The sequence below is a fragment of the Oryza sativa genome, chromosome 2, assembly GCF_034140825.1.
Source record: "Oryza sativa Japonica Group chromosome 2, ASM3414082v1".
Classification (NCBI taxonomy): Eukaryota; Viridiplantae; Streptophyta; class Magnoliopsida; order Poales; family Poaceae; genus Oryza; species Oryza sativa.
Genome location: NC_089036.1, coordinates 18703828 through 18717943, shown reverse-complemented (window position 1 = coordinate 18717943; position 14116 = coordinate 18703828). Strand labels below are relative to the sequence as shown.

The 14116-nt window shown below is 42.7% G+C and overlaps 1 protein-coding gene and 1 long non-coding RNA gene across 3 annotated transcripts; both read right to left on the bottom strand.

Moving 5' to 3' along the window:
* Positions 1-517: 517 nt before the first annotated feature.
* On the bottom strand, positions 518-3938 carry LOC4329453 (heavy metal-associated isoprenylated plant protein 7). The gene is made up of 5 exons (XM_015768050.2): positions 3775-3938; positions 3450-3654; positions 2263-2474; positions 2014-2101; positions 518-1274 (listed from the first exon to the last, which is right to left on the bottom strand). Exons 1-5 carry the CDS (start codon positions 3781-3783, stop codon positions 817-819), a joined length of 972 nt encoding a protein of 323 aa, XP_015623536.1. The 5' UTR covers positions 3784-3938; the 3' UTR covers positions 518-816.
* A 7500-nt stretch (positions 3939-11438) lies between these two features.
* LOC107278280 (uncharacterized) lies at positions 11439-13849 on the bottom strand. 2 transcript variants are annotated; one of them, XR_001543122.3, is made up of 3 exons: positions 13443-13849; positions 12573-12660; positions 11439-12106 (listed from the first exon to the last, which is right to left on the bottom strand). It is a non-coding gene; the product is annotated as an uncharacterized lncRNA (long non-coding RNA). The 2 variants fall into 2 exon arrangements; XR_010739593.1 differs by lacking the exon at positions 11439-12106 and having other exon boundaries at positions 12373-12660.
* Positions 13850-14116: the final 267 nt, after the last annotated feature.

Genomic DNA, 14116 nt, shown 5'->3' with positions numbered 1-14116 from the left:
AGCTTTGCTAGACGTACGGCGGCAACGTGAGAAATCAAAGCCAGCAACGTAGTTCATGAATCGATCAGTATGCATCGGCTGTTTGCACTACATGTATGCATAGTATCTCGTCTCATCCACACAATGGCGCCGGTTCTCTCTAGAATCGTCACCCAGCATGTTCTTGTGCCATCACACGGCACAATTCGCACGGGCTATCGAGCCGTGGCCCATTGGAGTTTGATTGCCGAGAAATTTCTGGAGGCCCGGTGCATGCACGCACGCACGCAAGAGTGTTTCATCGATCCCTGCACGCGCGGACGCAAGATCGTTTCGTTAAGCCCCTTCCGCGAAACTGGTGGTGCCACGTGGCATGATTCTCCTTTCGATTGTTTGCGTTGAATTCGTATTATAGGATAAGATAAGATAGGCACTAAGATTTAAGCCCCTTCAATGAAGTCATAATCATAATAAAAATGCTCCTCACAGCTCTAGCAATAATGACTAGAGGGTGCTCCTCCTGAGACAATAACAAGGATACACAAGCTATTTCAACACTAACAATATATATATTATACAATTTTTACAAAAGGAAAGCCAATAGAGAGAAAGCTCAAAGCAAAATCCTACATTTTTAGCTTACATAATATAATGTCCATGAAGGCCGACAATAGAGACGAGGCCAACAGTTCACATTTTAATTACATGAGAACAGTTAGAAACCAAAATGGCTTGCTTGATCCTATCTTCGAACAGCCGATTTCACCCCCCAGAAGTTAGGGGATGCGTAGTCTCACTCTTATTTCCCCCAATTTGGACCTCATTGTTCTCACCTTCTCACATCACAACACAGGCGTTTGGATTCTCGTCACTGAAGAGCTGCGGCGCATACGGGTATGCGTAGCCAGGAACACCATATCCACCAGGGTTGCTGAATCTTGGGTAATGCATATACAGATTAGCAGCAGCCAAGGCTGAAGGATCTTTCTCTTTGTCCTTCTCTTCAACCTCGGCAGCATTGCTATCATCCTTCTCTTTCTCCTTTTCTTTCTCATCATCACCTTCCTTCTTTTCCTCCTTGCTCTCGTCCTTCTCCTCGCCACCTTCGGCCGCCTTCTTGTCATCCTTTGCATTTGCATCGCCAGCATTCTCAGGGGGAGGGGCTGGTTCAGATTTTACAACGGCGGCATTCTTACCAATGCGTTTATGCACGTAATCGGTGAGCTTTGACTCCTCAAACACACCCTTCACCGTCACTTGTGATGCCTTCATGTCTGGCTCTGCTGATTGCACTCCTACAAAAAGAGAGAGAGAGATTACTCAGTGGGTCCTGAAGTAGTAAATGACTGGTGTTTGAATCTCCTGAAGATGAAGATGAAGATTAAGTGTTTCACGCAAAACGATGTGGTAATAACGTGTGATTAATTGAGTTTTAATTATTACAAACTTGAAAAATGAATTAATCTGATATTTTAGAACAACTTTCATATAGAAATTTTTCGCACGAAAGACACCGTTTAGCGGTTTGAAAAGCGTGCCACGAAAATCCAAAATTTCATCCACTGCTAGTAGTGGAAACGAACAGGACATGGATCCTTCGATATAAAAGAACTATCAAATAACTTATGAAATACAACTGTGTTGTATTACTAAGAAAGTAGTATATTGTTCTTTGAAAGTTTATGTTCTTAAACTAAATAAGGTTAGTTAAAGTAGTGTGCCTAGAGTAACAATTCATAATAATTGTCCACTCCCAATTGGCCAATTCTCACCATTATGGTCAGGCAAACTGAAACACCCAAGACAGGGGAAATGGGCAGGTCTAGTATCAGGCAAAAAATTTCAATCTCATCTGTGAATAAGAAGATCAAATTTAAAAGATAGCTATTCTCTTTGATCAAAGCAACCCACGAATATGTATTCACTGTGCAGAAATACAAACTTCATACACAGAAAAAAAAAACAGATTCAGTGTACCAACATAACATATGTATTTGCAATAAAACAGAAGGGAGATAGCAACAAATCATGTACCTTTCATCTTGAGGATTTTCTTCCTGATAACTTGCGCACAGGCCTCACAATGCATATGCACCTTCAGGACCACCGCTATCACCGTTGGCTAATGAACAAAACAAGACATCAAGATCTCAGTGTCAAAATCGCACAAACAACAACATTGTACACAACGCAAGCGAAATGATGGAAGCTAGCCCAAGTAGGTGATATGTTGATGTCAGTATGGATGAGTGACTAGATGAACTTTTCGGAAGAATAATTCACCTCCTTCTCTTCAGGTTTTGGTGGCTCGGGCTCTTCCTTTTTCTCCTCTTCCTTCTTCTCCTCCACCGGAGGTGGCATCGGTGATAGAAGCTCAACCTTGCGGCCTGTCTTCTTCTGCACACGGTGCACCACCTTCATTGGGTCAGCAGCAGCCTTCTTTCCCTTCACGATCACCTTGTGAGCTTTCGAGTCCGCGACAACATCTTCCACTCCTGCATCCCATTTTTTTTTAGTTTTCGTTGGCTCATGCCTAACTACAACAACTGAACCAAAATACCAAGAATCATAACAATTTTGATCTCTGCAAAATAAGTGTGTGCCTTGTGATCGGAGTCACTGAGTGCTAGTACAGAACTTGGAAGTTTTAAATGTGTTATGTATGTCTTTTCATTCAACATTCAAAGATAATCTAAACTTTTTTGAAGAGCATCAACATATAGCAGTTGCGATTCATCTTTATGGCACTCGAGCTATCCTATTATCTTCCGAGTAAAAAGTTATCTGCATCAGGAGTTGTTTTCCCCATCATTAACAGTAAATGCACGTGGAAAATCTTGAAAGAAAGGTCTAATTAAGCGAATCTGAATGATTTCAAACCTCTTCAATTGCTGCCGGATGTTGCAATAACAGTTTTGAATAACCCTTCAAAGAAAAATAGCACACCACAAAACAAAACTTGCCAATTCGAACTCAAAAAAGTTTCTGAAGGAGGCACTAAACTTACGTTACAAAGAAGCAAATAAAATGTACTTAACAAACACTTACCCCAATACTTCAAATGACTAAATTGTTTGCCGTTTAAAAAAAAACATAAGCCATCACTTAACCCTAAAGTTTAACGAGGTAAAAGAACATGTCGAGAACGAAGCAATGAAGTACTCTTCCTCCACAAAATACAAACAAGATGGGAACCAGAAGTCCAAAACTGGCACCAAACTGATAAACTAGGAGACCACACTTAACATGCCAATATAATATGCTAAAAAAATAGTTATCTGAAGTATAAAAACTACTAGGTAGTACCACATTTTATTATCAAGTTAAGTGTAAACCCTGTAAAGTCTGAACTCTGAACCAAAGGGAAAAACATTACACAGTAGCACAAGAAGTGAAGAACAAGGCCAGAAAACAAGAAGAAAGCTAGAGATAAACAGAAAAAGAAGAAGAGAAGAGGCTTTCTCCATTACCATCAAATCCCCTGAGTATCTTCTTGACCTTGCGAGCGCACCCTTCGCAGTGCATGAAGACCCGCATCACCACCTCCTCCGGCGGTGGCGGCGGCGGCGGCGCGTCCTCCTTCTTCTCCTCCCCTGCCGCCGCCGCCTCCTTCTCCTCCGCTACCGCCGCCTCCTTCCCCTTCTCCGCCGCCGCCTCCTCCTTCACCTTCTCCTCCTGCACGCAAGAAACGGGAAGCGCATCAAAGGTAGGCGTGGCGCCGCCGCCTTCCTCGGCCACAGGGAGCCGCGCGCACGCGCCCCCGCACATTACCAAGAACGGAAAGAGAGACCATACCTCGCCCATGGCTGCCTGCCTCTCCTCCTGCTCTCTGCGCCCTCTTCCCTCGCGCTCTGCTCTGGACACTACTGCGAGCGTGGAACTGCAACTGTGAACTGCTCCTCCTCTCTCACTCGCTAGCCGATTCGGTCACGCCTCTGGTGGTGGCTCACTCTGGCTCTGGTCCTTGTTGCGTTCTTTGCGCCCTTTGAAGTTGAAGCTGTGGAGGTAAAAACGCTGGTTGGTTGGCTGCGAGTGACACTAGTGGAGTAGTACGGAAGCGAGAGAGGACGGAGACGGAGACGGACGGTGCGGGTTTATCTCTCAGAAAATGCCTTGGAATTTGGAACTAATCACGCTTGTCTCCATCATCTCCTATATCTGTTTTTTTTCCCCCTCTCATTTCAGATTTTGGCGACAACATTTTTGTGGGGAGGACATGTCAGGAAAATATTTTTTTTCTTTCTGACAAACGTTGCAGTATCTTGATTTTTTATACTACATAGGAGTAGGTGACTAGGTGTATGATATAGTGTTGGTTCAAAAAAATTAGTGATGTTTTTTCACTCAATTTTCGCTTACCATATTCATTTCTGTTCGTCGTTCATCAAGAAATTTCTGAGGACGATATAAACTTTACACAAATCGACTCGTCCGAGCGTGAAGCGGATAGAGATGTACGGGGAGAAAGCCCAGAAAGATCAGGAAAAACCGTGAAAAGGGCAAAAAAGCAAAAAACAGATTATACTACTACTACTCGCTTGTCTGAGCGAACAGTTAATGTGTGACGGCAAGGTCGGCTGAGCCTCACCAAAGACGACGCCGTTGCGTCCTTCGAGGAGTTAATGTGTGATTTACTACTCCTTTTGTTACAGTCTCGATGGTACTCCGTATAAAGGTCACCGTCCACTGTTTCTTTTGTTGGGATGCCGTGTGTTTTGCCACTGCAGAGGAGCTCTGCTGTCGTTGCCATACCAGTGCACTCCTACATGATACGATACGATACGATACATCATCATATGGTAGGAGTATTTCGGTATGGGCGTATGGGCAGGAATGTCTTGGCCAAATTTTCTCGCTGCAACTTCTGATGCATTGCGTGTGTTGAAGGTTCAGCTTTTCTTTTTCAGAAACCGGTTCAGAACAGAAACATCTACTACCGTAAAACGAAAAAGCAGGAGCAGTGCTATACGTATTTAAAATATTTTTTGAACACTTGCAACCAAAGATCTCACTCGTTTTATTATATAAAAAAAAGCAAAATAAAATTATGGGCCTGTTTACTTTGTTGCCAAAAAAAAACCTTACCAAATTTTGGCATTGCCAAAATTTTGGCATAGTTAGCAAAATTTTGGCAACTTGCCAAAATTTTTGCAGGATTTCTTATATAGTTACCAAAATTTAGCAGCAAACTAAATGTAGCCACTTTTTTGGTAACTTCACCAAAATTTGGTAAGGTTGAAAATGGCATCATCATAGTATGCCCACATCAATTCTTATAGAGATGATCTCAGTTGGTTTAGTTTTTCTTTTGGGACTGTCTATATATTTGTTGATAAAAAATCCCGCATCCCGTCTTTTAAACTTTAGACCATCGAATATGCTTTAAGATTCGTGCAGAGGTATTAACCTTAACTCTTCCTCTCGTTCCCCTCCCCTCGCTCATTCCACCGCCACCGCTCCCTCCCATCGGCCATTCCACCGCCACTGCTCCACCGCGCCGCCGCCCTGCCTCACCAGCTGGCTGAAAGGCGTTAACGGCGCCGGCGAGCCCTCGCCCCCCCTCACCCTCCCCCCTCCCTCTCCTCTCCTTTTCCTCAAGCGAGTTGTCCCGCGCCATCTTCTTCTCCGTCTCCAACGGCGGGGCGCCACCACCGGCCTTCTCCTCCTAATAATCCATCTGCTTTGCTCGCACCGCCTACACCGGCCACCGCCCCGCTCTCGACCCCGTGGCTTCGGCGGCGGCGCCGCCGCCTCGCTGCCCGCCCGATCCGCCTCCCACAGCCATCCCTTTAAAGCCAGCGAACTCCCCCCTCTTCCTCCTCCCCCTCCCCCCTCCCACCCCCACCCCATCCTGGGACCCTAATTCGTCGGCCCTCTGCCGGAGTTTGGGTTCGTCCGCGCCGGAGAAGAAGAGGTGGTTGCCGGAGTTGAAGAAGAAGAGCACGAATCATAAAGCACATCGAGTGATCCAAAGTTTGCAAGATTTAAGATTCTATTTTCTATCGACAGAAGTTTAGCAATTCCGTTTTCTTTTACAGAAACCGGTTCAGGAACCTCTAGGATGAAAACAAACACTAAAATTTTCTTATGGAGCTCTTACATTCAAAGAACTCTGTTTGATTTATTAATCAGTTGGTAGTTATGATTTGCGAAGAGCTAGTCTTGATGCAATCACAGCTTGCCACATCAGTCCTTGTAAAGGGTTTATAATTTTTTTTCACGTGTATCACTTTCCAATTAATAGGTGTACTAATTAAAAAAAGAAAGAACCAAAGAAATCCCTTAAGGAACACTGAATAGAAACTCCGGATAATGTGCATACAGTACTTGAACTAATATAATACTACGGCGTAATGGATATATGTACTTCTCATTATCCGGGAAAATTTTCAATATTATTGCCAAGTAGTAATAATACTACCTAGATCGGTACTTGGTACGTACTAGCAAATGTGTGGCCACATGGCTGTTTCAGTGGAACTGACAATAGCAATGTGATAAGGTAGGGCCAGGATATGCATGATGTCTATATTCTAAGTACAATGTTACTAGTGTGATTATGCTTAGAAGTTACAAGAACAAAAGGAACTCATGGATGCATAATTAGGTAAGGCCATTCTGATGATTTCAACTTCAGCTAGTAATTTCAAGGTGATGAATTTTGCGTCAAGAATGAAAAGTGGTGTTTGTTAAAGTTGTGCTACTTTACGTGCTGTTTTGATATCGTATACTACGTGGAGTACGAAGTAGTATTTAGGCAGAACTTTTGCTATAGCCAAGCTAAAATGGCACTAACCCGACCAGGAGTATCACATGAATGTTAATCACACATTTTCGTTGTACGCATATATAACGGCACATTTACTCAAGTTCTAGCTAGGATCTACTCCGTAAGTTCCAAATTAAATTAAATCAATGGTGGAGTAGTGTGTAAGATTTCGAGGCTATTAGCTTCTGACACTGAGGATGTTGGGATTTGATTAGTTTAATCGCTACCGATCAGTCTAACCACTGATTAGCCCCATGCATGCATGATCACAAAAAGATTAGGGCAAATAATCGGCAGGCATGTACTGATGTACAGTACAGTAACGTGACGCTGCACATGAACAGAGGATGTTGTTCGATCATTACGGCACAAATTTGCATAAGATTTTGGAGCATGCATTGTTGCGCATTTAAAATGTTCAAGAATCGATGAAATGTATATAAAAAAATCCAATAAGTAAAGCTAACTACTCCCTCCATTCCATATTAATCGTCATATAAGTTTTTTCCTCAAAAATAAGAAAGACTTAAGTATCATGTATTTTATTTAATGTTAGTATGTGACGGATATATATAATCAAGAAGAATGCGGACTTTAACTCCCCATATGCACAAGAAACAAATGCTTAACTATCCCTAAGAGCAAGTTTTGTAGTAGAGCTCACTAGTGCAGATCCTCTCATCTGTGACGGCCCCTCACATGTCTGGGCAACGTGAGCCGTCAGAACGAAGTCATCTCAATCGGGCCTAAATTAATACAGTTGTAGATGTACTCGTTGAATCATCTAGGCCACCGTTGTTAATTTTAGTAATTAATGATAAGCACTAATTGTGGACTAACTGTTATCTTTGAGATATTTATTTTAAGTTAGGTTCACTTATTGTGTGCGCATGGATGATTACCGAAGGGTTAAAATTGACGTCGCAAAGCAAAAGGAAAAGAAGACGGTAAACTAGTGTTTTCATTTTAAAATTGATCGAGGAGTTTGGGTAATCAAATTTGCTAGTTTATTTTTAGCTTCGACGTACTATTAAGAGGGGTAACGACCTAACAAAGAGATTATCAAAATGCCACATTAGGTCATTTGCATTTAAACTTGCTCACACTTTCATTTACCTGTGTCTGCACTGGGTGACCAGGGCCGGCCTGACCGGGCCCCTAAAGGCGGTCTGACCGGCATAGGTCGGTCGGTCTGACCGGTGGGTGTACCCTAGTCTGACCGGCCTAGGGTATTTCGGCAGTGGCCATGTTGGGTGCTCCTTGGGTGGAAAACCCGAGCCGCTGGAGCCGTAATCGATCAGACCGAGCCGGTAGCGGTCTGACCGAGCCCTTGCCGGTCTGACTGGCCACTACACTCCGGTCTGACCGGCCCCCAATGATAGGTTCAAATTATTGCCTATAACGACTAGTTTTCTAGCCGTCGCAAAGTAGCACGGTCTAACCGGCCACACACCGCCGGTCTGACTGGCAATACACAGAGTTGGGGGATTTCGCCCCCAACGGCTAGTTTTGGTGGGTGAGAGTATAAATACTCCCCCACCAGCAGCAAGGGGACTCTCTTGGCACCCAATTCAATTGTATACACCCCTTGCACCTCTCACACACTCACTTAAGCTTTGTGTTCATCCATCTAGTGTGTTTGAGGGTTGTTCTAGCCAAGAGTCAAGTGCATTGCTTCCATTGTAGAGCTAGTGCGGCACTTGATCATCTCCGAGACGGGTCATCACTTATTACTCTTGGAGGTTGCCGCCTCCAAGACGACTTGTGGAGGTGTTGCCCGGTGACCTCTCCGAGGAGACTGTGGAGGAGGCCTGACGTCGGTTTGTGAGTGGTTTGGAGTTCACCACCTTCGGAGTAAAGGAAGAACTACCCCTAGTGATCGAGGCTTGGGTAGTCCTCTCCGTGGGCCGGCTGCTGCCTTGCCCACCCCTTGACGAAGGAGGCGTGCGGTGGCTTCGTGGTTGAGCGGTGGAGTTGGGCTCGCCTCTACGGGGATTAGGAAACCGGCGAGTTTTCGAACCTCGGTGAAATACTCCTTGTCTCTTGTCTCATTTATTTATTGCATTTACATTTGTAGATACATATTTGAGCTCATATCACCCTAGGATTGCAAAACATAATTTAGGTGTGCGATTTTCTTTCCTAGAGATATACTTGAGCCACTATCACCCTAGGATTGCAAAACATAAATTAGTTGCTTAGTTAGACTTGTTCCTCACCGAGCCTAACAACTTAGGTTAGTTTTGTTTAAGTGCTATTTAGTTTTTATATCACCTCGACTTGAAGCAAGAACCCATAAAAAACTTAAAAGGAAAAGGTGGCGATGCGCCGAAAGTTGTATTGATTGGATGTTCTTCCCGTTTTACAATGATCTTGGGTTTATATTTATACCCATAGTAGAAAACTTGTCAATTATGGACACGTTTCGAACTTTCCTAAAAAAACAAAAGCCCACATGATGGACTCTTACCATATTTCTAATTCAAACTGACATTAATATTGTAATTAGCAGATACAATTGCCCTAGATGGGCTCTATCCCTATACGACAATACTTACGGCTTGTTTGGCAACTTGAGGGAAGGGGATTAGGAGTTTACACGAGAGAATTGATGGTGAGATTAAGATGGGAATTTGATTTTTTATCCCAGTCTCTTGTTTGGTAGAGGTGGTGGAAATTGATAGGGAGTTTAGTTGGAGATTAGATCATTAATGAAAACGGATGTCTGAGATTTGTTTAGGCGAAGTAAAGGAGGAATTCCCTCCCAATTACCTACCCCTACCCAGGTATTGAAAAGGAGGGAGTTCATTCCTCAATTCCCCATCCCCATCCCACCAAAATTCCCATGTCCCCCAACCAAACAAAACAGTTAATAGCCTCTTCCCTCTAAACTCCCAATCCCTCCTAAAAACTCCCTCCAACCAAACAGACCGTTAGTTATTCTAATTTAGGCCCACACCGAGCCGAAGTCAAGTTGTACCAACTATCTTCCATCTCAGCTCAACCAAGCGCGAGCCAAGTTGTATCTGCTATCTTCCCATATCGGCTCAATCTGAGTACTACTCTATTTCCAGCCGATGCAACATCCAGCCGATGAGTCAAGCTGTATCGGCTGTCTTCCCATATCGGCTCAATCTGAGTACTACTCTGTTTCCGGCCGATGCGAACTGGCTATCTTCCCATATCGGCTCAATCCGAGTACTACTCTGTTTCCAGTCGATGCGTACTCCGTTTTGGCAAGATTCAATCTACTTCAAATCAGCTTCGATATCTATCTCCAAATCTGAGTATATCTTATCAAATTTCGCTGTTAACAGCATGATATCTACGTAGTAGATTAGATTTAGTACCACTGGTGGAGAAACCATCTTTGGTCGGTCGACCAGATTTCACAATAGTCCCGGTTGTATTAAAAACCGACTAAAAATATCTTTAGTCCCGGTTTTAAAGCTCTAGGGGTACTTTCCAATCTTTAGTACCGGTTGGTGTTACCAACCGGGACTAAAGATCTATTTGTAGTCCCGGTTGGTAACACCAACCGGGAGCGATCTTTTTTCCCGGTTGGTGTTACCAACCGGGACTAAAGATCTATTTATAGTCCCGGTTGGTAACACCAACCGGGAAAAAAGATCGACGCGGAGATCGAAGAGGCCTGCACGATTGGATCGAGGTATCTCCTCCTCTCCTTTTAACTCCTCCCTCCTCCTCTCCTTTTAACTCTCTCCTCAACCTTATCTATTCCTCTCCTTCTCCTCTCTACACTGCAGCGATGCGGCGAGGGTGCCAGGCTGCTTACGGTACCATGCTGACATCAATATGATACCTTAGGTATTAGGATTTAGTATTTACGATGTATAATATATGTTACTAAGATCCGATATCAACAATATTGTGCTGACAGTATACCATTTGTGTAGTCTCCCTCCAAACTGATTTATTGGCGGCATCATCACTATTATCTTAATTAGGATTATACCTTAATTAGCCTTTGCGTTTTTAATTTGTGTTGGTGCATGTATGAGTTCCGAGTTCGGGTAGGAGTCCCAGACCGATCTAGTCTGGTATATGATGCCTGCGTGCACTTAAATAGGCCTAAGGGCGATCGTGTACTATCATAGACTAGTAATATGCCCGTGCTAACGCTACGACAAAATGGATATTAAAAATGAAACACCCGAAAAACACTGCGTATATAGTGAGATATACCCCCACAAAATATGCAATCACTGAAATTTGTCCGCAAAATGTTGGTTGAACCTAACATTTTGTAGCATGGACTCAATACATACACAAGACGGTACATTTTCATTTTAGACAGAAATCAAGCTTCATTGTAGTTTGCATTGAAGTTGAAAAATGAAAAATAAACACCACACTTTAGATCATGTAACCGGAGTACAATAATGTATATGAAATCTATGTTGGCAAGAAATAAATCATTGCAACAGAGAAGAAACTAAGCCTTATTTTTTTTGGAAATTCACTGAGTATAACAACAATATCTTTCCAATAGATTAATAATATATTACAGGTGCCTCTAATATTTAGAATAAAATAAAACAACTGCCATCTAATTTGTTTATTCTTCACTTCAAGGTTGATGATGCGCTGATGGCTAGCAGCTGGCAACTGAGGAAAATTGCTATATGCGAAACAATCTTCATGTTCTGACTTGAAAGTTCAAGACAATGTTATTTTGCAAGATAATAGGTATAACATCAAGATTGTGATGAAAATAAAAATGCTCTCAGCAGTATGGCAAATTGAAAAGGATGCTTCTCTCTTCCACCGATCCATTGGTCCTTTGGAGTAGATCGGTTCAAACAACTTATTCAAAAATGATTTGTAGGGAAAAAAAGCATATGGCAATATGGAGCTAGCACTAACATGGCCTTGCATGACACGCTTCCAGTGTTCATGGAAGTCTAGGCAGATTATCATGGGGTGTGCAATATCTCAGCACCTTGAAATGCCATAGCCCTTGCACATTGGAAACAATTGATCCCAATAATCCCAAAAGAACATGGGTGATGTGATTCCACACTAATTGTATAAAAACCAAATAATAATCAGTATTGCTGCATAACTACTTAACAACACCAATTTGTGGTATACTTGTTTTTGAAATCTGCATTTAAATAGCAACAGTTACACCTATTGAGTTTCACAAATAAAAACGACATACCTAGTTACAGTGTATATATCTACTGTAGACTAAAATGACATCTTAGAAATATATTCATGTTTACCTTGAAGCCAGTGACGGTATGTTCTGTTTACAATTCATTTGTACTATCTTCTCACATGGATTGAAATTCAATACTTAAGCTTGACAAATATATTGCCCCTCAAATATTCCTAGGGTGACAAATACAGTACACATAATTAAAAACTTGATATTATTCACACAGTGCCCCAAATTTAGAAATTTCTTATAATAATATAGAAACCTAAAGTGATTTTTTCCTGGAGATTTGCTCAAAGTTATGAATTTAATTTTAGTTTATTTGTAACATTCATATGTTTGCCGATTGCAAGAAAACCTCCAATACTAAGAGCATCTTCCCTTATGGATATGGAATTAGCCATTTTTTCTGAGGAACACAAAACAATCAATCATACGTTGGTAATGCAGTGGTCTCCCAGCAGACAGGCTGCAGCTAAAGCAATTTTTTCCCAACAAAACAATCTGTCCGAGTGCCTTCCATGCAATATTTCTTTATAGAAAATAGGTTATCACCTATCATATGACCAAGATAAAAATGCATTGCTCCTATTAGTAATAGGCTAGCAGCACACTCTAGTTGTTTAGCCAAGGGCATACCATCAGAGGTGGGAATGAAACTAAAACAACTCTGTTCATCCTGCCAATCAGTAGCAGATCCTCCCAAACACTCTCTAGTCCCCTTATTCTGCAAATCAAGAGCACATCAATAATTCATTAGTCGTGCAAGGACAACATTCCAGGTTCCGAAACTGAAAAGATATAAGGAGTCATGGAACATTCGATCATTTGAAATAACAGATAAATCTATTACGAAGTAATAATAGAGTCTAATCTGAAACAATCAGATGTGTTTTGCACAGGTTTAATCTCATACTATATGCTTCGTGTACTAAAAAAATGTTGATTATGATATACACGGGTAACTTGTGGTCACCATTGTACAAGAAGAGACAAGACAGAGTGAATGTACTTCAAAACTCACACAGCTTAGGTCACGTAAAAAAGAAACATTTACACTACATCATTCACATTACACTAATAAATTAAAGAGAATTGTATCCCATTGTGGCAAAGGAACAAAGTGATTAAATACTGACAACTTATCATTTATGAACTTGGGTTCATGGAGAAGTTTCTTTAATAAATCAGAAGAAAGCATTGTGGAATCTTCAAAATCCACACAGCTTAGCTCATGTAAATAAAAATGGATGGCATACAAAGCTTCTCTAGGTCAGGTCATACAAAGCAGAACTAAATATCTCATATTGCCCTCACGGGTCATGAATGTTGCCAAATAAGCTAAAATGCACAAAGAAAATGCTCTAATTTGGAACCGAACAGGCAAATGCATCATTAAAACAGATTAGTTCCTAATCTACCAAGGAAATGGCGTAGAGATTAGGAACAAATGGCGTAGAGATTAGAAAATGCTTTAATTTGGAACCGAACAGGCAAGTACAATCAGACCATGGTAAATTAGCAACTAATCCACCAATCTCTCTTTGTTGTTCTTCAAACAGAGGCTGATGAAGCACGGGGCGAAGAGCATCGTGGTCCCTGGGATGATCCCGTCAGGATGCTCGCCTGTTTGAAAACCATTTCTTGAATGATGCATTTACCACGGACGCCCCAATCTCTACGCCAGCCTGGCCGAGCCTCCTGCCGATGTCGATGACGGAGGCGACGGCCGCGGCGGGGAAGAACTCCTTCCCGGCCCGGGCACCCCAGGAGGCGCCGAAGGGGACCACGGGGAGGTCGATCTCGAAGGGAATCCGCCGGCCACGGAAACTGCGGCGGTTGCGCCTGCAGCAGGCCGGTGAACCCCTGTGCGAGGCGGTCCGTGATGTTCTGGCGAGGACACGGTGATTTTGCCTGGGGAGGGGAGGCGATCCGATCGGATTTGGAGGGAGGCGGCGAGCCGTTGGATCGACATCATCAGATGATTTTCGATCGTTGGATGTGTCACACGATGAATGAGTAAAATCATTTGTTAAATTATAGAGTAGATAGGTGAGATTGGGTTTTTATCGTCGAGTCGTATTTCCCTGTTGTATTGTACCATTGTGATTGGGCTCCCATCTCCCTATTATTCAAGCTTTGCCGCTGCCGGTTGGTGGAGACGGGCCGGAACAGCGTGACTA

Excerpts from the sequence above, each read along its gene's own strand:
- LOC4329453 (XM_015768050.2), bottom strand. Across the intron at positions 2,475-3,449 it reads GATACTCAGGGGATTTGATG|GAGTGGAAGATGTTGTCGCG; the intron begins GTAATGGAGAAA and ends AATGGGATGCAG. Across the intron at positions 2,102-2,262 it reads CAAAACCTGAAGAGAAGGAG|CCAACGGTGATAGCGGTGGT; the intron begins GTGAATTATTCT and ends TTTGTTCATTAG.